The sequence below is a fragment of the Suricata suricatta genome, chromosome 15 (genome assembly GCF_006229205.1).
Source record: "Suricata suricatta isolate VVHF042 chromosome 15, meerkat_22Aug2017_6uvM2_HiC, whole genome shotgun sequence".
Lineage (NCBI taxonomy): Eukaryota > Metazoa > Chordata > Mammalia > Carnivora > Herpestidae > Suricata > Suricata suricatta.
Window position 1 is genome coordinate 28,400,872 of NC_043714.1, and position 23,236 is coordinate 28,424,107.

Consider the following 23,236-nt stretch of genomic DNA (forward strand, 5'->3'; position numbering starts at 1 on the left):
TTTTTTTTTTTTTGCTGTTCAGCTTTGGTGCTTTCCATTACCCTGTCTTCCAAATTGCTGTTCCATTTTTCTGTATCCACTAATCTGCTGTTGATTAGTGTATTTTTAATTTCAATTGTATTCTTCAGTCCTGGTTCATAGATATCTTTGTTGAAGTTCTCACTTTGTTCTCACATTCTGTTCCAATCCAGTGAGCATCTTTAGAATCATTATTTTAAACTTTTAGCAAGCGTATTGTTTATCCTGTTTTATTTAATTTTCCGGGGTGGGGGGGGGTCTGTCTTTCATTTGAAGCATATTCTCCCGTCTCCCCATTCTGTGTGACTTTGTGTTGGTTTCCATGAACTAGGTGGAATAGTTACGTCTCCTAAACTTGAAGAAATGATCTTGTGTATGGCCATCCCCTGTGCATATTGTGTGCCTGGTAACTTTGGCTGGCTGACTAGAGCTGTGACCAGCATACAGGTCCCTGCACACTCCTCTGGCCGTCCTGCCAAGGCAGTGCCAGCACAGAAGTGGGCAGGGCTGGGGTGATCCTGGAGCTCTCTGCACAGGAATGCCCTTGCGGGACAGCTAAAGCTAAGGGGGGCATGGGCTGGGGCACTCTCTGGGTTCTCTGGGTAGAAGATGCCCTGGCAGGATAGCAGAGGTGGAGGTGGGTCAAATTAATTGCATTTAGAAAAGAAATGAAAAAAAGCTACTTTTTGGAAAATTATTCTAAAAGGCTTTTTAAAAAGTTGGGAAAAGTGCAGGCAAAAAACCCCCCAAGAACATATATTCAGCTACAATCCCAAGTGTCAATATTTAAGCTCAACACAAACCCCAAACATAGCTTAAACTATAAACCTTAACAATATTCAGTTATACTTAAATTTTTATTCAGGAGTCTTAACTAAAATAAACTTAACTGCAAAAATAACCACAGGATACAGTACAAGATATTTTTACTGCATATGAACAACAGTACGAATAATTACAGTATTCCAATCTTAGTATATTTTTAAATACATTAGAAGTGCACTATAAAGTAACCTCTTACCTTAAACTTTATAAATGCACTTTTCCTTTTATCAAATACAAGGTTCACATGAGACTGTAACAAAAATTAATGGTCTATTCAAGTGTCAAAGGACAAGGCTAAGCAGTCAACTGACCATATTTAAAATACTTATGAACCAGAACAATTTTCTTGGAGTTTCCTAAGACAAAGACTAGTACAGGAATATTTAAAGATTGAATAGAATACAGTGGCAACAAAACTAAATAAGAGTTTGGGGGGAAAAACACCATTCAATATTAATAATACAGTTTATCTGCCAGATTGTAGGTCTCCAGTGCACAACCAGATCAACTTTCAAACATTAATATTGAATTTAGTACAATTTTTTGTAATGTTTATTTTTGAGAGAGACGGAGTGTGAGGGAGACACATAATCTGAAGCAGGCCTGGAGTCCAATGTGAGGGTCGAACCCACAAACTCTGAGATCGTAACCTGAGCCGAAGTTGGCCCCTTAACCGACTGAGCTACCCAGGTGCCCCTGAATTTAGTACAAGTTTATGCTATATCTAATTATAGTAGGAATGAAGATCCCTGATAAGAATGCCTCTTTGAAACTAGTTCTTTTTACATGGGGACTTTAGAGAATTCCAAATACTATAATGTAGTGTCTTGGAAAACATTAACTGCAGAAATGCCCACATTTAGGAAGGAATTGAAATGGCATGGCAATGTTAAGAGTTAAAAGGAATGATAACATATAAAATATGAAAAGGATGAGACCATCTTTAACAACTGGAGTAAAAATAAAGAGCGAGCTCATTGCTTCATGTAGAACTAGGAATTGCTACCTTCAAAATATTCTTTTGAATGCTTATTTTTGGACCACCCATGTTTGACAAATACTCTGCTAGGTGCTACATGTATACTGATGAATAAAGCAAGGTCCTCTGGGGGGGAAAAAAACCTTGGGCTAGGAAGGATTCATTATATTATTACTACAAATTTAATTAAATATAGCTTTGGGAACTAAAGAGAACTTTGTAGTTAAGAATGCTTATGTACACAGTCAAAATTTCAGAGGCTCATATATACTTAGAAATAAACAACTGCTGACTATTTCAGTTGGTGATTGATACCTTGTCTTAACTACCTGTGTCTCTTTCCCAAAGTGCACTCTTACATGCAAAGTTTACTAAAACAATGAAACATTTCATCTGTTCTTGCACACCTAGTCTTAGTAAAATATATAGCAAACTGCAATTTTGTAATCTGGATAGCAAAGACCACTTCAACCAATCATGTTATACATCTGAAATAAATGTCCTAAATTTTATAACACCATCAGTGTGTCAGCAAATACGGGGGAGACGGGGAAAGTGCGTGAATGGGTGAGGCTGTTGCAATTAATCTTCATCATCTCTTTGAAAGGGTACTACTTGGATTTCTTTGACTATCCTTTCTGCTAATGTTTTACTATTTGCAGCAATTATTCTTCGTGACATCAAGTCAAATGGCTCGCCTAAAATCAAACCAAATATGGAAAATGATTATATCTCCTACAACAATTCCTGTAAAACTAATATAGCAATATGTACTATGATCAATCACAACATTTTAATACTTTCAGTATTAAACCATAATGTTTAAACTTTGGCAATACATAAATGAGTTTTAAGAATATTTTAGTAAATAACAGGGTTTTCTTTGAGGGAAGGGATGGTGGTGTCTCAATCATACTAGTCTGAAAAATAGAATTTTTATATATTTTAGTTTTTATTTAAATTCCAGTTAGTTAACATCAGTGTAATATTAGTTTCTGCTATTCCTTTTTTTGTGTGTTTTCTTTTATTACTCTTACTACCTCTTTAATGTTTACGAGCCTATGTTCAGGAAATTCAACTCCAAAGCGTTTCATACCATTCTCCTTCCATTTACTTATTTCTTTGCTGCCTTTCTCCCAGATCACTGGGGAATAGTTTTGGGCCAGGTTCACTCTTTAAAAAATTTTACCATCAGTTCAAAGCTAGCAGTTAGCCTCTCTAGGCTTGAGGCAGAAAGGGAGGGTGGGGCAAGTTCACTGTCAACTACCACCATGGTCACATTCAAAGAGCTCTTGGTACAATCCTCAGCTTTAGTGACCTTTTCTAATAGCTTCTTGAGAGCTCTGGGACCTTGAAGAGGTGCAGTCATTTATTGTTAGTAATCCCACATTACAATCAGCTTCTTATCCTGCTTGCCTCTAAGTCTGATAGTCTGATTTTGGAGAAAATCACATGGCTTGTATGTGTGTTTTGCCTTCAAGAGTTGAAGTGTAATATATATTAAACATTAAAAAAAAAAAGCTACTCTAAAGGAAAGTCCAACAGAGAAAAATGCTTCAAGGCCCGTCATTTTACCTGTCACGTCCATCAGCACCCCACCAGCTTCGGTAACAATGACGCCAGCCCCCGCCATATCCCAGCAGTGAATGCCCATCTCGTAATACGCGTCTGCAACGCCAGTTGCCACAAGGCACATATTAATAGCTGCTGTTCCAACACCTCGGATCCTACCAAACATTTAAAAACAAGATTGAATAAAAAACTTGCAAAAAGGGTCTTCCTTTAGCTTAAGGATTGATTGACAAAATTTGAATGAATATGGATATTAGATGTCCTTTTTTTTTTAACATTTAATTTTTTTTTTAGTTTGTTTATTTGAGAGAGCGAGCAAGCAAGGGAGGAGCAGAGAGAAACCCCAGGCAGGCTCTGCACTGTCAGAAAAGAGCCCGACGCAGGGCTCAGACTCACAAACCATGAGATCATGGCCTGCGCCAAAGTCAAGTGCTTAATCAGCTGAGCCACCTAGCCACCCCAATGACATACCTAATTTTAAAATAAAAATATATAGGGGCACCTGAGTGGCTCAGTCAGGTAAGCTTCCAACTTCAGCTCAGGTCATGATCTCACTGCTTGTGGGTTCAAGCCCTGCATTGGGCTCTGTGCTGACAGCTCAGAGCCTGAGCCTGCTTCAGATTCTGTGTCTCCCTATCTCCCCAACTCATGCTCTGTCTCCTTATCTCTCTCTCAAAAAAAAAAAAAAGCATTAAAAAATTTTACAAATTAAAAAATTTCACAGCATACTAAGATGACAAAATTATCTTATAAAATGATTACTTTGTGAGGGTTAAGATATTTTCAGGAAAAAAACAAAGTGACATCCTTCTTCTATAATGGCATGCACGTGTATTCATATTTGTCTCAACTCAGGGACTGCAGACCCATAATGCAAGCAGGCTCCAGTGGAGGCGGATGGGGGTGTGTGTGTGTAAAAATGTTATTAGTCATTGCCCAGGGTGCACACCTCGGTATGTGTGACTAAAGGGATAACAGCCTGGGCTCTGGGGAGATGGGGGCCTGCCTGGAAAGAGTATTTCAGGTTTGCATCCCTTCCCTGGCAATATATCAAGTTACGTATGGACACTACTTGATAGCCATTATAGTAATAACCGATTGAGAAAAGAATCATCAATAAATGCTAAAATGAGCAAGTGCAAGATTGGTATTTACATAATGTCAAAGTATCTCCCCCTGAGATACATGCATATATCCTTTGTCTATTGAGAAGGCACATGCGAGAGAATCCCAAGCAAGCTCTGCACTGTCAGTGCAGAGCCCCATGTGGGGCTTGAACCCACAAATGAGATCAGGGCCTGAGCCAAAACCAAGAGTCGGATGCCAAACCGACCAAGACACCCAGGTACTCCTGCATATATCCTTTTATTGTCTTTGTTTTATCACACATCACAGATGCCGGATTTTTTTTTTAACACAAATTGAAGGTTTTTGGCAACTCTGTATCAAGCAAATTTACTGGCACTTTGTGTCCCTGACACATTTTGGTAATTCTTATAGTATTTCAGATTTTTTCATTATTTGTTATGGTGATCAGTGACTATGATGAGCTCAGATGATTAGTATTCTTTTAGCAATAAAGTGTTACGGTATGCACACTGCCTTTTTAGACACAATGCTGCTGTACACTAACATAGCATGGTAAAATATACATATAATCTATATGCACTGGGGAAACAAAACATTAATCCCGCTGGCTTTATTTCTGTGGTCTAGGACCAAACCCACAGTATCTCGGAGGTATGTCTGTATTTATACCATGGTCTACCACTATCAAGTGATCTAATTTATTATCACCAATAATGGGACAAAAAGCTATCAAGTACCTCTTCCTATGATGTACTGAGAAAGACACATGTTGCTTTTCTGGCATTCCTGACAAAAATAACTCTAATCTTTCTTTTTCCTTTAAAAATTTTTTTTCCTAATGTTTATTCTTGAGAGAGACAGAGCATGAGTGGGGAAGGGGCAGAGAGAGAGAGGGAGACAGAATCCAAAGCAGGCTCCAGGCTCTGAGCTGTCAGCACGAAGCCCGATGTAGGGCCCAAACTCACAAACTATGAGATCATGACCTGAGCCAAAGTCAGACGCTCAATCAACTGAGCCACCCAGGCCCTCTATGCACCTTTTATCTTGAGAAAGCCAGACAACGCAAATCAAGGGATATACTACAAAATAACTGGCCTATATTTTTCAAAAATAGCAAGCTCATAAAAGATAAAGACTAAGCAACAATTCCAGGTTAAAGAAAACTGACGAGAAATTACAATTAAATGCAATGTTTGAACCTAGATTGGATCTATTTTTTCAAAATTTGTATAAGGCCACTCTATTAGGTAATATATTACCATTGACTTCCTGATTTTTATAATTGTATTATCATTAATAAGGGGATACTCCCTAACATAAAGGAACACACACTGAGATGTTTAAGAAAAAGAGTTCAGCATGTGTGCGAGTAATTTTCAAATGCTTTTTACGCAAACTCCTTTTGTAATGGTTTAAATTTCTAAACATCAGGCGATGACATCTGTCCACAGAAAAGGAAATAACAGGAGTTGGGGGAGAGCTGGAAGATGGAGCAGGAGGAGGATCCTGAGTTCCATTTCCCTACAGACACACCAGGATAACAGCTACATTTGTGCGACGAACTGAATATGGACCCCAAATCTGGTGAAACAGACCTTCCAAAGTTAATGACAGAAACCAAACCAAAAGAGGTAGAAGGGGCAGCAATGCAGCGGGGAACAAAGCCCTCTGGTGAGTCCAACCCCAACCGGGAGGGACACCACCCCCGTGGAGAGGCGAGATGATCAGACTCCATGCCGTGGACTGCAGGCTCTGCGGAAACGCACGGAGACAAGTGCCCGTAACACTGCCTCTGAAGACGAGTGGGGCTTAACTTCACATGATTTTAAAATCCGAGGGGTTTAACCCCCGGTACTTTAAAAATCAGCAGGCTTAGTTCTGGAAGAGCAGGAGGGCAATAGGAAATAGTTTCTACTCTAAAATAACCCCAAATAAGTCACCCGTAACAAATAAACCAGCCTAGACACAACAGAGAAGCAGCAGTTTGAAGAGTGCTTGTGGCACATGCGGAAAGATAGGTTTATTTACTATCACAAAACATGTGGTGGAATGACAGATCTTCAGGAAACTTCTTCAAGAACAGAAGTGTAGGAAGGCACCACTTCCCTTCCCCCGCCCCCCAGCTTAAATAGCCAGACACATGTGGGAGCTTGTGCAAACACTCTCCTCCTACTAGAACCCCCAACCCACCCCCACACTAACCTGCAGACCCCACAGGCACCCCCCAATGCAGTTCCTGCCCCACCACATTCTGCAAGCAGCCCGGGCAGGGGCCAAGTGACTCTCCCTTGGGTAGAGTCATGCCCCACAGTTCCAGGAGCCACCCAGGGAGAGTGCCCTGCACCTGGTGGGCCTGCAGCTACAGCTGACAAGACTGGGCATAGACATCGTCTGGCTGCTCACCCTTTCCAAAGAAAGCTTCTCAGGGGGGCCCACAGGGAGAGTGTTCTGCCCTCTGGTGTGCAGACAGCTAGGGCAGAGCAGATGCAGACACCTCCCCCATAAAAGCATGCAGTGACCTCAGGCCCCTCAATGGCACGGGGACAAAACCCAGCAAGGTGTGCCCACAGCAGACACAATAGGTTACTGCAGCCAACAGGACTAAAGGCAAATGTGACTCAGCCAAAAGAGTAGGGTGTGCACAGCCCACAGAGAAGATACCCCTGGAGTGCCTGGTTCTGGTGGCCACGGGACACTGTGCTACATGACACCACAGCCTTTCCTTCTCAAGGCCACTTCTCTCAAGACCAGAAAACAGAACTTCCTAATACACAGAAACAAATAGATAAAATCAGAAGACAGAGGACGATGTTCCAAATGAAAGAAGAAAAAAAAAATAATCACAACAAGGCTACAAGAAATGAAGATAAACAATATGCCTGATAAAGAATTCCAAGTAATGGCTATAAAGATACTCACTGGACTTGGGAGGGAAAAAAGAGTAGAAGATCCCTGAAAACTTCGACCGAGAAAATATATAAGAACAACCAATCAGAGACGAAGAACTCAATCCACACTAGAGGGAATCAACAACAGAATGGAGGATGCACAAGAACGGATTAGTGGTCTGGAAGACAGGGTAGTGGAAAGCAGCCAAGATGAACAGCAAAAAGATAAAAACAATAAGAACTTAGCGATTTCATCAAGCGTAATGTTAGCATTATAGGGATCTCTGAAAGAGAAGAAAGAAGGGTCAGAAAACTTATTTGAATAAATACTAGCTGAAAACTTCCCTAACCTGAGGAAAGAAACAGACATCCATATACAGGAGGCAGAGACCCTCCAACAAGATGAACCCAAGAAGTCTGCACTTCCCTACATTATCATTTTTGCCATGTTATTTAAAAATTTTTTAATGTATATTTATTTTTGAGAGAGAGAATGAATGAATGAATGAATGAGCAGGGGAGGGGCAGAGAGAGAGACACACACAGAATCTGAAACAGGCTCCAGGCTCTGAGCTGTCAGCACAGAGCCTGACACAGGGCTTGAACTCATGAGCTGGGACATGACCTGAGCTGAAGTCGGAAGTTCAAATGACTGAGCCAACCAGCCCCTTGCCGTGTTAATTATTAAAAGAATTTTAAGAACCAGAGCAATAAACAGTTGCATACAAGGGACCCCCCATAAGGCTATGGCTGATATTTTTGGCAGAAACTCTGACTATATTATGACCCTACCTTTTAACCTGCAAAATGCTTAGAATAAAACATCTGCAACTAGAATATTCTACCCAGCAAGAGAAGTATTAGGAATAGAAGGAGGAAGAAAGAGTTCCCCAAACAGAAGTTAAGGGAGTTTATCACCACCAAACCAGATGTACACAAAATGATAAAGGGAATTCTGAGTGGAAAGAAACAGCCCTAAGAAAATTATTAAAAAAAAAATTTCACAAATAAATGCAAACATATAATAAAGGTAGGTAAATCACTTATAAAACCAGCTATAAAATAAATTATGTGTACAAAAATGAGTCAAGGGATACACAAAATAAAATGATATAAAATATGGCATTTATGGGGTACATGGGTGGCTCAGTCAGTTAAGTGTCTGACTCGATTTCAGCTCAGGTCATGAGCCCCTCATGAGGTTCTGCACTGAGACTGCAGAGCCTGCTTAAGATTCTCCCTCTCTCCGCCCCGTCCCTGCTCATGCTCTCTCAAAATTAATGAATAAACTTTAAAAAATAAAATAGGACATTCATAAAACAAGGGTGGGGAAGTATTTAGTGCTTTTAGAATATGTTTGAACTTAAGCAATCATAAACTTTATATAGACTGATGTTATATATGAACTTAAACAGGTAAATACAGAAAAGAACCCAAGCCTAATACTAAAAAGCCATGAAACCACAAGAGAAAAAGAGAAGAAAGGAACAAAGAACCAGAAAAGCAACCAGAAAACAAGGCACAAAGTGGCTATAAGTACATACCTATGGATAATTACTTTTAATCCAGCTTGTAGATGTGAAGTTGGGAAGAAGAGGCAGAAAAACTATTGCAAGAAGGGAACAGAGGACCCAAAAGGAATACAGACAAAACTACCTCAAGAAGGAGGCAGTGAGACAACAAATACAAAAATGCTGGACACTTATAAAGATTTGTTAATTCATAGCCCTACTTTGGAAGGAGCTGGAAAATACACAGACCCTAACCTGGCAACCCCAGGGAAGCTAACTACCCTAAGAAAGGAAAAGTGAAACAAATACAAAAATTCTGGAACAGGAAGGAATTTGGTAATGCATAGTCCTGCTACAGGGAGGGGCTAGAAAAAAAGAACTAACCACACCACCTCAAGGAAGCTCTACTTCTGGGGAGAGTCAGGTAAGATTGGTTATTTCACGTATACATGTAATGTAAAAACAAAACAAGGTATGGGGCACCTGGGTAGCTCAGTCGGTTAGGTGTCCAACTTTGGCACAGGAAGTTGAAATCTTATGTATAGGCATCAAATAATACACCTCCCACCTTATGTAAAATAAAAGCTTTAAGAGTTGTAGGAGTGCCTGGGTGGCTCAGTGGCTTTTAAATGTCCAGCTCCCGATTTCAGCTCAGGTCACTCTTGTTTGTGAGACAGAATCCCCACTGAGCATGGAGCCTGCTTGGGATTCCCTCTCACTCTCTCCCCCCCCACTCCCCCTCTACTCCCTTCCTTGCAGTTTCTCAAAGCAAACATTAAAAAAAAAAAAAAAAAAAGGCTTTCAGAGTTCCAAGAAGAAATACTGAGAAACACACTAATAACAGAAGAATTTAACACATCACTCAGTATGAGACAGGTGAAGTAGAAAAACAAACATAATAAGGTCAACCTTTAGGCTGTATATCAAACACTATACCCTGATAATGGAGAATGTACTTTATCTCAGTGCATATGGAAATGTCACAAAAGCTAATTATAGTATGCATGAAGAAAACAGTAAGTTCCATAGCAGATCGTCACAATGTAATAAAGCTAAGATTAAAAAATGAAATTTAAAGAACCTTTCTTTGTAGAAATTTAAGAATGTAACTCTTACATGAAAGAAGAAATACAAAAATTACTAATTTTATGAAATAATTATAATGAAAACACTTAAAACAGTGGTAAGAGAAATTCATAGCCTACTTATATTAATAAAAATTTAAAAATAAAAGCAAATTCTCTACTTAAAAAGGAACCAAAAAAGGCATAAGGATGAAAATCAAGCAGAAAGGAGAAAAATTATAGATTAATAAATCATAATCCTGGTTCTTTAATCAAGATTTACAAAAAGAAGAAAGCACAAATATAAAAATAAGAAGTGACAAGGGATGATAACTATCAATACAGAGAAACCAGAAATAAATTATAAGAGTCTACCTTGGATCCATCCAAATAATTTGCAAACTGAGAGGAAGTGGGTAATTTCTTAGGTTGGGAAAACATTCCAGATTAAAGGCGGCTCAAGAGACAGGACAACTAAATGTAATGCCTGACCCTAGACTGAATCTTATACTGGTTAAAAAAGTCACAGAGGACATTATTAGATCAAGTGACATGACTAAATATGGATGGTAGATTAGATAAGTAAATTTATGATGTCAACAATTGTACTGTGGTTATGGAAGAAAATATCTCTCATCAATCTCAGGAAACGAAGTATTTAGGGGTAAAGAGCCATGATGTAAGTAACTGACCCTGAAATATTTTGGGGGGAAAACACGCATGTGCAAACACACACACACAGAGAAAATGAAAAAATAAAGCAGATGGGGTAAAATGTTAACAATAGGTGAATCTGAGTAAAAGGCTTTGTTTTGTTTTTTAATTATTTCAGAAAATTTTGTTACATATGAAATTGTTCTCAAATAAAAAGGTTTTTTAATTACATTACAAAATTAGAATTATGGTACCGATCCCAAGGTGATTAATAAAAAATTTAACTTCTAAAAGAAAATTCAGGGTGCCTTGGTAGCTCAATAGGTTAAGCATCTGACTTCCGCTCAGGTCATGATCTCACAGTTCATGAATTTGAACTCCACGTCGGGCTCTGTGCGGACCTGCTTTGGATTGTGTCTCTCCCTCTCTCTGCCCCACCCCCACTTGCACTCTGCCTCTCTGTCTCTCAAAAATAAATAAACGTTAAAAAAATTTTAGGGAAAATTCATTCTTTACAATGTTAAATTCTCTGAACTTCAGGGAAGAAATGAAAATAGCTTACCCATGAATGGGAATACACAAAAGCCTTTCCAGATTAGAAAGAACAGTTCTCACAGTCTCTGGTGTTCTAGAAGAGCCAAACTCGGTCACCAAGAGTGATTGGGTAATATCTGAAAGAGAATGTTTTAAATAATCACTAGAATTTAACAAGAATTCTGATTTTAAAAATGTGATACTTATAATTTAGAACAAAATAGCACATTTTTATCCCTCTGCCTGGTTGTATCAAATTTCTTTCTAAGCCTTGAAGTATTTAAAATTCTGGTAAATTATCCTCAAAGTGGTTGTTCTTATAATCATCAAAAGAATCTGCTTCTTAGATTATCCCCCAAAAGTGTAAATAAAATCAATTTGCTTGCATGCATATCTTCTGTGGGAAACAAGCAAATACCTTAAATATTTAAAAAGAATTTGGAAATGAAATGATTTAAATATAGATTCAAAGTAAAACAAAAGTGGAGGATGACTTCCATTTACTAACTTGACAGATTATCCAATGCTTTCTCTTCCATTCCGTCCTTGAAACAACATGACTGAAGCTCATGACACCCAACCTTCCTGGCTACCGGGCTCCCTGGTGTGCCCTCCGTCATCTCCCCCAGAGGAGACGTGCTTACCAGCTGGTGCCGAATGTGTTTACTTTGTTTCCTCTACTATCACATAAGCTAATTAAAAACTACAGAACACAAAAAGGTTATACAAAGGGACAGATTTAGTTTCTACAACAGCTACTATATGACTTTGATTCTAAGATGCACTTTTTTGACATGTTAACATCTTGAAAAATTAGGATGCGTCTTCCAGTCTTCAGGGTCTTAGAGTTCAATAAACTAAAGTAAATGAACTAAGAATCCACTCTCAAATGGTCTGAGGAGAAAAATTATGCAAGTGGGGGGAAATTCTGAACCTAGACTGACTTGCAAGCACCTAAGTTCTTGCTACACTTGAAAGAACCTCAGGTGTGCACTGTGGGAAATGCTGACACAGTTCATGGGCTGGGGGTACTCATCACCTCAATGAGCGGTCATAGAAAAGACAAAAAAAAGCCCATTATCAAGGTCATAAAAATGTGTGTCATTTTTAATGATTCCCAACTTTAACAGGCTTTCATTTTCCCTGACTTACAGTCTGACAACTGGTCCCAGTGGCATCAAATCAGAGGAATCTGACAAAGAATTTGAGATGCAGTTGCTGAAACAATGAGCCGTGAACATGAACGCCATGGCGGTGGGGAGCCCTTCTTATCTGTCTTCCTATCCCCAGTGCTTAGCAAGCTGCTGGGGCTGAAGGGGTTTCTGGACCATACTTGCGATCCTTGTGTCTATACCACAGTCAAAACTGCAGTGGAAATTAAGTAGTAAAAGAAAAGTATACACAATTTATGAATCTATTAACAACTGACTCATCTCTACATATTAACTCAAAAAATGTAAAACACATATATATAATATCATCCACATAAAAAATCAGAGGATAAACCTACCTTCTTGCTGTGAAACCTGTAGTTTCTGACCATTACAAAAGGCTCCCTTCCCTTTCCTGCCAGTGTACATCTTATCCTCCAGGCAACTGTACACAACTCCAAATTCCATCTGCAGGGGAAAAAAGTTTCCTTTACCAAACCTGAGTGTTTTTCATCATTAAGTCAATACTTTTCCTAAGGCAGTGACAAGAAAATCTGTATACTAAGAATGTTCTCAAATAACTACTGTGGAATACTTAAAAATGCTAATTTCCAGCTTAAACAGAGGAAAGAGGTCATCAGACTTGACTCCTTGACTCCTGTCCCATCTGCTTTTCAATTTAGGAGCACGCACCTTCACCTCGTGCCCTCCTGTCTCAAAGACAAGTATATCTTACTTGGTGAGTGCTTCCTTCTGTATTGTTATTCCTACCCTCTCAAGCTTCTCTGAAAAACTCTTTCATCAACTGATTCCTCTTGTCTCAGATTCCCATCCTGGTGTACTTTCACACCAAATCTCTACCTCCCTTACACAACTTTCAAAATGTTACCATCTCCTTTTCTCTTAACTTCCAAAGGGCAGTCTACACTTTGCCTCTTACTCTTCTCGTAATAAAAACTACAATTTGGATTCTGCCGTAACCATGCATTCTTCTGAACATTCTTGGAAACAGATTACCCATGAACTCCTATTAGCCAAATGCCTTCGCTGAAGGATTGGAGACGGCCGACAGCTACCAACACTTCTTCGTTCCTTAATCCAGGGTTCTGGCAGTGCTCTTGGGGTCACTTTTATTTTTAAGAACCTTGCTCTCGAACCCTTAAAAGTCTTGTGGCTTAGGATTTGTTCACTCTTCTATTTCCCTTTTAGCTCTCTATATTCTTACAGGTTTATTCTTTCCAGTCCATAAATTCAACTACCACTTTTAACTCTGGCCTTATACACTTTTATAACCCCATTATCAGTTAGTCCTGCAGGAACCTCAGCCAAAGAGGTCAAAAATCACTCATCACCTGATCACACCTCGTTCCTTCCGCATGGGTCTTCTTCAAACTCTATCCTGAAAGTCCTTCTTGATTCCGCCGTCCTCACTGCCCCGTCTTAGTTCAGAATCACCTGCTCCGCCCCCCTGGTATATCTTTACATTGCTGGAATTATCGGTCACTCTGTACTTTAAAACCTCTACTGGTTTCCTACTGCCTTACCACAAAATCTAAATGTTCTGGCAAAGACAGGCCACAGTGCCTCACAATAGAACCACAACTAACTCACCCCATCAATTCTGCTCCTGCCACTTTCAGAGTTTCACTCACGATGGGCATCGTTCCCCACACACATCATGCTCTTCTCCAAGCTGTTCTTTCTGATTGAAATGCTTTCCTCCTTTTCTTATCTAGCAAACTCCAAAGTTGCTAAGACCAAACTCACATGACTCAATTCTAAGACCCCTTCTGTTATGAAGACCTCCCCAAACTCTAGACAGAACTGGATACACCCTCTTCGTGTGCTCACAGCATTTTTTCATAGTCTCAGCATATATGTATCTGTTGACACATCTAACTTTTGCATGAAGTGTGAGCTAGTTCAGTGGCAGGGACAGCACACAGCCCAAGGGTGATTATATGTTCAAGGCTCCTTTAGCTCCTTTTGGATGTTCTAAGTAATACACCCTGTGCCCAAGATGCATTTTTATTTTCATAGATTTCTTGACTCTCTTGTATACGGGCTCCTTGAAGAAGATGTTATTACACATCCCTGTTTGATCAAATAGCCTAACAACAAGGAAATGCAATAGATAGAGATTCTATCCTACTGGGTTTTAGATACAGCAAGTAATTGAGTTCCTGAACACACTCGGCATTTTCCAACCATGCTCTGGCCCCTACCACTTTCTGGTCTTTCAAAGTCTCCCTTCACTGACACCTATTAAGGCATTCCTAGCTCAAATCCTACCTCTTCCTTTAAGCATTTTAGATCACATATGGACTCCTATCACATCTGACTGTATCACACATATATGATGGTGATTAAATGCTGAATTGTATTTCAGTAACTTGTAAGGTTTTTTTTTTTTCCAATTCTTAGAAAACATTAAAATTTTATTTCTTTCTGGAAAAGGTATCATGCCAATTTTAACACTTCTGTAGCTTATTTTGAAATCATGTAGCTATATACATTGAATGTAGAGACAAACCTAAATTTATTACAGAGACACATTTACTCTTAGAGAATGAGAGCAAGGCATTTTACCAATCATAAATTTAAAGAACATACCTTTTTATTTACAGTAAAGCCAATTGAAACAGCTACAAAAGGAAACCTTAAAAAAACACATACATACTTATCAAGATAAAAATTACTTTCAATAAACAGGTTTTCATAACATAATTGACTACATACTTTTTCACATAAATAGTCTCCTCTCTCCTCCCCCAGAACGGTGTGAGCAGTATGCAACCTCTGTGGACACTGTGGGGGTCTGGGGAGAGGTGTGTACGTACGTACATACATTATGCTTCTAGAGGCATGAAACATCTCTGAAAGAATTCACAAGGATGTGATAACTGCAGCCACCTCCAGAAGCTGGTCCTGAGGAACTGGGGTCAGAAGTGGGAAGAACGCCTTGCACTGCCTGCCATTTTAGATGTCTGGAATGTTGAACGCCATGAACATAGTAACTATTAATTTTTCAAAAAATAAAAAATTCAAAAAAATTTTAATTGATCCCGGTTAAAAAGAAAAGTCTTTTTTGGTCATTTCTCCCACAGAGAGGACCTATAAACATGGGTATTCAATTATACAGAATAAACTATTTCTTGTCTTTAACACCAAACTTAGAGCTTCACATCCAAAAAGTAAACTCTTAGCCACAGTTATTGCTGTGGCTGCATGATGGTTTTGAACAAATAGGCTGTAATTTCTACGCCGGAATCAAGATGAAGAAAATAAGAGAAAATGTGTTCAACTACTAAAAATAAAAAGTTTAAGAAATAGTTATTAGAGTTTTCATTTTAACAAAAATGGGATTGTAGTATATACCCTCTGTATTATAGTCTTTTATAGGTCATATCAGGAGCATCTTTCCACATTACCACTCCACATACAGATTCTAGATCTTAGGTTTACAGGCTTTAACAACTCTGTATTAGTAAAGATAGGTACACCTACATGGCAACTTCAAATATGACATCTATGTATTTGTAAGCGCACCAAACTAGGCGACCCATTTTAACTGTCCCTGGCAATTCCCTCTGGCTAATAACAGAGATCGACTTACTTTGAGCTAGGCACCACACCGAGTTGAAAGTACTACTCACTGAATCTCAAGAACAAACCGTTCTATGAGGCAGGTGCCATTAATATGCCCATTTTATACATTAAACAACAAAACAACTGAAACTTGGAAGATTAAATAGCTGGCCCAAGGTCACAAAGCCTATAAAAAGAGCATATGGGGGTGGCTGGGTGGCTCAGTCAGTTAAGCATCCAACTCTTGATTTCAGCACAGATCATAATCTCACAGTTCGTGGGATGGAGCTCTGCACTGGGCTCCATGCTGTCAGCTTGAGATTTTCTCCCTCCTCTCTCTGCCCCTCTCCCTGGTCATGCGTGTGCACACACACACGCTCTCTCTCAAAATAAATGAACTTTGAAAAAAAATAAAAAAGGGCATCTGGATTCAAACCCAAGGCTGTTGATCATAAAACCCATGCTCTTTTCTCCCCTGGATTGAACCCACTCTGTATAGACAACATTATAGACAACATTTTATATGCCCTCCCCCAAAAACTGACCCCACTAGTTCCTGAATCTCAAAGCAGCAATGTTGCATACATTTTATAAGGCTCCAACAGTGAGGAAAAGAACAGTGACCAGAGCACTTCACTGCACAGGTCCATGACATGAATATTTCATCACCTCTTCCAGATCCGACGAAAATTCTGAATAATACATTTCACTCTACAAATTCCGCAATTCTCTAAAGCATCTAGGTCTGTGAACAGAATACTCTGTTCATTCAGTCTATTCAGTTGATATAGAAACAGTAATTACAGTAATTACATTTTTAAAACATACCTATGTACAAAATTAGTTGTTCCATCAATAGGGTCAATGATCCATGTAGGGCTGTCCGTTAAGACACTTTTCTCTCCAGCTGCCACAGATTCCTCACCAATGAAACTAAAACAAGAATGACAGATTCTGAATCTTTACACTGCTCTCGACAATTTTCAAACTTTAACATTTTCTTAGATTCAGAGACCATTATAATACATAACAAAAGTCCATGTACCACTTTTCCATTGTTGTTCCTTCTTCCTTCAGCCTGGTAAAGTGAGAAAACTATTTCTTCTGGAGCAAAGTCATGTGAAGAATAAAATTCAAACTCCTCAAATGGAATACCAGGATAAATAAAGGCACACACATGTGTGCACAGATAAGGACTTACTAAAGAAACCCCTGGCTATGAGTGTGAATATGAATTGAGTGACTCTCTTCTAACCAATAGAACAAGGGAGAAGTTATAATCCGCAACTTTGAAGACTCATTCACAAAATGGTACTGTTGTTTCCATCTTATTTGTTTTCTCCTCTCTTGCTCCGGTGCGGGGGAGGCAGCCACCACGTTATGAGGTGCTCTGTGGAGAGGCCCACATGGCAAGGAACTAAAACAAGTTGCCAGCAGACAGCCCGTGAGAAACTGCAGTCACCAACAATCACAGAAGTGAACTTATCCGTTAGCCCTGGTGGAGTCTCGAAATGCGCACAGCCCTGACCGGCAGTTTGACTATAACTTTAGGAGACCCTGACCAGAACCATGCAGCCAAGCTACCCCTGTGTTACTGACTCCAGCAAACTCAGATAATAAATGCTTGTCTAGAGCCTCAAAGCTTTTAGGGCAATTGGCCATGCAGTAATAGATAAAAGAGAGACCAATAAATAAGTCAATGGGAAAGCAAATTACACACCAAAATTACTGTGTCTTCCTTAAACATGCTACGTAATAAAGCTCTGGTGAATTTTGTACATGGTATCTAGTTCATTGGCTTCCCCCTCCCTTTATTCATTATTTTATTTCCTTTATTCAATACTGAAATGTTCTATAATCACTATAGTTTTCTTTTATCCCCTTTTCACTTAGCTGTAAACCGTTTTATTGAGTGGAAGTACATTTAGCCATAGCTTAAAACACTCTTTCTTCTCAATGGCTAAAACACCAGGAAGAGCCAATGGCATGACCAAGAAGTAGAGAATGACGATGTTAAAACTTTAGAGTGGTGGGGTGCGTGGGTGGCTCAGTTGGTTAAGCGTTTGACTTTGGCCTGGGTCATGATCTCACGTTTCATGGGTTCGAGCCCCACGTCTGGCTCTGTGCTGACAGCCCAGAGCCTGGATCCTGCTTTGGATTCCATGTCTCCCTCTCTCTCTGCCCCTCCCTTGCTCACACTCTTTCTCTCAAAAATAAAAAGCTTTAAAGTGATGATGTTTCTGCAGTATGTCTATGTGTGTAAGGGAGTCCTGATTTTGGTGTTTTTCTCTCAAATTTGTTAAACTTACCACCACTCTACCACGTAAAAAAAAGTTTGCAATATAGAGAATAAAACTCAACTTCTAAATCATACCTATGGCAGACATTTGTCACATTAGCATCCAAACACTACTCTTACTACAGAAGGACTCCAAATATCCCATTTGTCACTTCCTGGCAGCTTAGGCTTGGCCAAACAACCTGAGTTCAGCAAGATGGTCCTCCCCAGGATTTGTAATCTTAAGATAATGAGGTAAAAAGACAAGCAGAGTTAGCAGAGTCAACAATGAGGCTACTGGAGGCATGTGATGCAACGGCCCCTGTGGCATCTCAGCTTTGTCTTCCTTCCTGGTTTCTGCCTAACCCCTGCCCTGAGCTGCCCACCACCATCCAAATAAATTCCTTTTCAGTGTAAGTCAACTAAAGTCCATTTCTGTGTCTAGATTAAAATTTTTGGCCAGTACCTGGACTCTAATCTAGGCTTTAATTTATCATGTGAAACAAAAATTAAAAAATACCTGTGAGTTGGATACTTCTCCTTTATGGAAGAGATAAGCATTTTTTCAATTTTTTGGTCAGTAGCCGTTACCAAATCAGCTGGAGAACTTTTAATCATAACATTCATTTCATTTTTTATAGCTTCACGAACCACCTGAAAAGATTTTTTTGATAAGCAGATAGAAAATGCATGTCATTTAAAGTTAAACTAAAAGATGAAATACAGAAATGGTTTAAAACATTCAATCTAGTCTTAAATGGTGTTCTTAAAAATGTCTTACCACAATGTAAACAAAATAAATCTTTAGGGGTTATGATCTTCTAGGAAGAAAATCCTAAAATCTTACATCCTATTTCAGATTCACAATTGTCATCACAAAACAGTTAGCAACATAAAATCAGAGTATTGGCTCCATTTAAAATGTTTAGTAAAATGAGGAGAGATGCAGATCAAGATACATGTTTTAGCTCACAAGACAACCACATGTTGTCCACCTGTGGCACACTGTGGCCGACGAGACTCAGTTCCTACCTCTCCAGCTCGTCTTGCTAGGGTCACTGCGTAGTCCATGCATTCCTGCCAGGGATCAGCCATCTTCAGCGCAGAGTTCCCACAAGTCAGGACAAAGCAGCCAAAATCCCTAAGTCTTAATTACAGAACAGTTAGTTCGCAAAAATATCTCAATTAGCAAAATACTCTCATTTTGGATTTCCCTTCTTCCAGATCTTAGAGTTCAATATTCTTCAAGATTTTCAAGGTCCATTAAAAAATATCCTTTACCTCAATCACTTCCATTGTAGAAACATTTACGTAACAAAAAATACTCCATGGAAGTGTTTCCCAAAGTGCCCAGAACACCACACGTAAAAAACAAAAAACAATGAGGGGCCCCTGGGTGGCTCAGTCAGTTGAGTGTCCTGACTCTTGATTTCAGCTCAGGTCTAGGTCCTAGGGTCATGGGATTGAGCCCCATGTCAGGCGCTGCACTAGGCGTGGAGACTGCTACTCCTTAATACTCTTCTCTCCACCCGCCCCCTGAGCTCTAAAACTAAAATAAAACTTAAAAAATGAATTGAAAAACAACACTGTTTGGGGGATGGGGAAAGAAGCACATAAGTATTTTAAAAGATAGGTATGTGCTTCAATGGAGAATAAAGTGAAAATAGAAGAACACTGGAAATACTAAAATTAAAGAAGCTTCGAAAGGAAGGCACAGAAGGTACATGTATTAATGAACATCAGGCAGTTTGGGGTTTTACATACGAGGTTTTTTAATGAGGTTATAAAGATGAAGAACTTAAAGCTCAGAGATGATAAATAATTTGTCGAAGGTTATATGGACAGATGACACAGTCAGAAGTTGAACTCAATTCTGATTTTAAAGTCCTCTGATCTTTCTATTACAACATGTGAGGAAAAGAAAATTTTAGGACTGAAAAAATAAAGTAAGAAATTTCCCAGAAAAACCCAACAAATCTTTGCCTTCTCTGTCCAGCTTTCTACTACTTCTGAAGAGAATACCAAAATAACTCACCACTGGCTTGACCACACTCTAAAACTGGTACCTAGGACAGTGAAGCTTTTCAAGGGGTCAGATTCAAAAAATGTGTCATCATTTAGAAAGCAACCCCAATTTTGTTACCCTTATAACTGAGAATAACTGACACAGAGTTTCACATTAAAGACTACTCATTCTGTATAAGTCTAATTACATGAAACAGAAGTTGGTGTTTTGATTTTTTACTTTGCTTTTCTGTTTGGAGTGTCATTGTAACTACTGTATTGTAAATGACGGAAAATAATTGCATATGTTAAAAAATAAATTGTGTTATATTAAAAAAAAAAAAAAAGACTACTCAGAATTCCCTACCGGGGTGCTCACAGTGTAGCAAAGAGAAGAAAGTAGGGAAGGGCAAAGGACAGATAGTGAGTTGTTTCTGCTTGTAGTTGCTTTTTCTTCCTGATGTAAGAATTTTTTTTTTTAATATAAAAGGGAAGCCACTTTTTGAGTTACGCAAGTAACTGCTTAGAGTGTCTCAATTATTGTTTCTGAACTTTTCCCCCCGTTCTTACTACTACTATTCCTCTCTTCTGGCCTTAACAGATCTAGATGTTCTCACAACACATCTGCCTTCTTGCCCGAAACTGCTCAAGCCACTCTATCTCCACTTTCTAACATCATGGCTGGAACTCCCACCAATCCTTTAATGCTCAATTCAAAAGCTACCCTTCCTTCTAGGGATTCTCTATCCAGAATTCATTATTTAATCATTTGATAGCTACTTGCTGAGTACCTATTATATGCTGTATCACGGTGAAGGAAAACGGGCCGAGTTCATACTCGCTAGTGGAGAGACATATTTTTTAAGTCTATTTATTTATTAAGTCTATTTATTATTTATTTACTTGAGAGAGAGAGAGAGAGAGAACGAACGAACAGGCAGGGGAGAGGCAGACAGAGAAGGAGAGAGAGAGAATCCCAAGCAGGCTGCGCACTGTCAGAGCAGAGCCCAGTGCAAGGCTCCAACCCATGAACCAGGCGATCATGAGCTAAACCAAAACCAAGAGTTGAACCCTTCACCGAATGAGCCACCCAGGTGCCCTGGGTGTTATTAAAAATAAAACAAAAAGAAATCAGGGACTACATGCAAAATCACAAATGTAATAAAGGCTAAGTAGGAGAAGTGCAGTGAGAAGCATCTAACAGGGAAGCCTTAACCTGGCCTTAGGTATCCAATAAGGTTGCCCTGATGACATGATTAAACCAAGCTCTGAAGGACAAACAGGAATTAACTAACTGGACGAGACTATGGGGATGTAGGTGAAGAGTAACTAAAAGGCTTAAGTGTGACAGCTCAGAGTTCAAAGAAAGTGGGGAGAAAGGAGACAGGGGCTCATCCCAGTCAGGGCCTTAAAGATCTTGACCATAAAGAATCACTTCACTATGGCTACTGAAGATAACAGATTGGAGGGTAGAGGGAAGAGTGGAGAGTGCGTGCTGGGTAGGCTGGATTGGAGGTTTAGAACTAGAATGCAGTAGTCCAGAGAAGATTGGATGGTTGGTTTGAATTTGGGAGGGTGGAAGGAGAGGCGCAGATAGAGAACTTGATATAATTAAGAGATATTTGCTTTCAGAGGTAAAGTTGGGGCATTTAGCAGTAATTTGGATATGCGGTATGAAGAAGAGGAAGAGTTCAACGATGCCCAGATTTTCTACTTTGGCAACTGAATGGATAATAGTGACATCTACTGAAACAGAATAACAGGAGAGAGTCAATTTGGGAATTTGGGTAGGAGATGGGGAGATCAAAAGTTGCATTAGTGGAGGAGGAGGAGCCTTTGTCAAACCAAAAGGATAGATTAGGCCATTGGATAGATTAGGCCATTGAACGTAAGGATCTGAACTCCTAGAAGGGGTGTGGCCTGCAGACAAATACTATAGAAGTCACCAGAGTAGGCAACAACTGAGTCCTGAATCTCAGTGACATTCCTAAGGAAGGACCATGCAGGGAGAAGCTGGGAGGACGCCTGGGCCTGGAAGAGCCCGTAAAACTTGGTGCATCACACGGCACTCAGGAATATCTTCCATACGTTTTGATTATTTATAGAAGTGCCTTATATTCCCAACCACTTTGAGCAGATTTCTCGCCTGAAGAGAGCGTATTTTATTCATCTTCATTTTCCTAAAGACAAACACCTGAAACACTTTAAACTGTTTCTGTCCTGGTCACAGCTACCTTCCTGTCACCGGTCCTCAGCAGCACGACTGCAGACAGGATAGGATCAAGGGGTTACACAGTGACTATATGACCCTGGGAATATGCCAGGTCTCTCTGAGCTGCCTTGGAATCAGTAAAATTTTAAAGAAGAAATTATTCTACATAAGCTGCCGCCGAGGTGCTGAGAAAGCCCGCGGGCGAAATCACTACGCGCTGTGGGGTCTGTCACTCAGCGGCGGGGGTTAAGGACAACACTGCAGGGACATAGCGGCCCCAGCTGCGGCCTCTGTCCCTAGGCACCAACACCTGAACTGCTGACCGCGCCCACACACTCCCGCCCGTGGAGGGCCGGCCCACAGCACCCAGGCCCGCAGATCCGGCCAAGACCGCCTGAGAGCCGGCGTGGGGTAGCGGGAACGCAGCATTTACCTTAAGCTGGAGGTCAGACTCTCTAGGCTCCACGCAGGATCTGTGGCTGGGTCCTTCCTGTGAGTGAAAAATGTTCTGGACAGGAAGTCCCACCCCAAGAGGCCCCGCCCACGTAGGCGTGACTCCATCAGGGACCGACCCGCCCTGAGCGCTCTAGCCCTGACTGCTTAGGCAGTGGAGATTTGGCTTCTATTTATTTTTGGTTCTAACTTCTTTTCTGCAGCCTGTGAAAATCTGGAAAAATTAGGTGTTTGGTTCTTTGTTGTCAGTTATCTTAAGATAATCTTGCCAACTGCGTAGCAAATAGTGTTGATTTCTAACCAAGTGAAATTTTCCAGGCATTTGCAGAAAATGTCACCAGAGTCCTCTTTAAACTTTCTTTAAATGAACATGGTCCTACTGATTTGGCAAGGCCAGTAAAACCAATGTAAGCAAC

At 39.9% G+C, this 23,236-nt stretch overlaps 1 protein-coding gene across 1 annotated transcript; it reads right to left on the reverse strand.

The window, feature by feature from the left end:
• Positions 1-1,470: 1,470 nt before the first annotated feature.
• On the reverse strand, positions 1,471-22,858 carry IMPA1 (inositol monophosphatase 1). Its single transcript, XM_029923888.1, has 9 exons — positions 22,801-22,858; positions 19,184-19,298; positions 18,672-18,805; positions 16,702-16,806; positions 14,899-14,944; positions 12,645-12,753; positions 11,163-11,271; positions 3,398-3,549; positions 1,471-2,520 (listed from the first exon to the last, which is right to left on the reverse strand). The coding sequence occupies exons 2-9, from the start codon at positions 19,244-19,246 to the stop codon at positions 2,405-2,407; spliced, it is 834 nt and encodes a 277-aa protein (XP_029779748.1). The 5' UTR covers positions 19,247-19,298; positions 22,801-22,858; the 3' UTR covers positions 1,471-2,404.
• Positions 22,859-23,236: the final 378 nt, after the last annotated feature.

Bases quoted from the DNA above. Each gene is read 5' to 3' on its own strand.
- IMPA1 (XM_029923888.1), bottom strand. From the start codon at position 19,246: ATGGCTGATCCCTGGCAGGAATGCATGGACTACGCAGTGACCCTAGCA. The intron at 16,807-18,671 runs GTATTTTTTAAT...TTCTTGTTTTAG, and splicing joins GAGAAGTATCCAACTCACAG to TTTCATTGGTGAGGAATCTG. The intron at 11,272-12,644 runs GTAGGTTTATCC...ATTCTCTTTCAG, and splicing joins ACAGGTTTCACAGCAAGAAG to ATATTACCCAATCACTCTTG.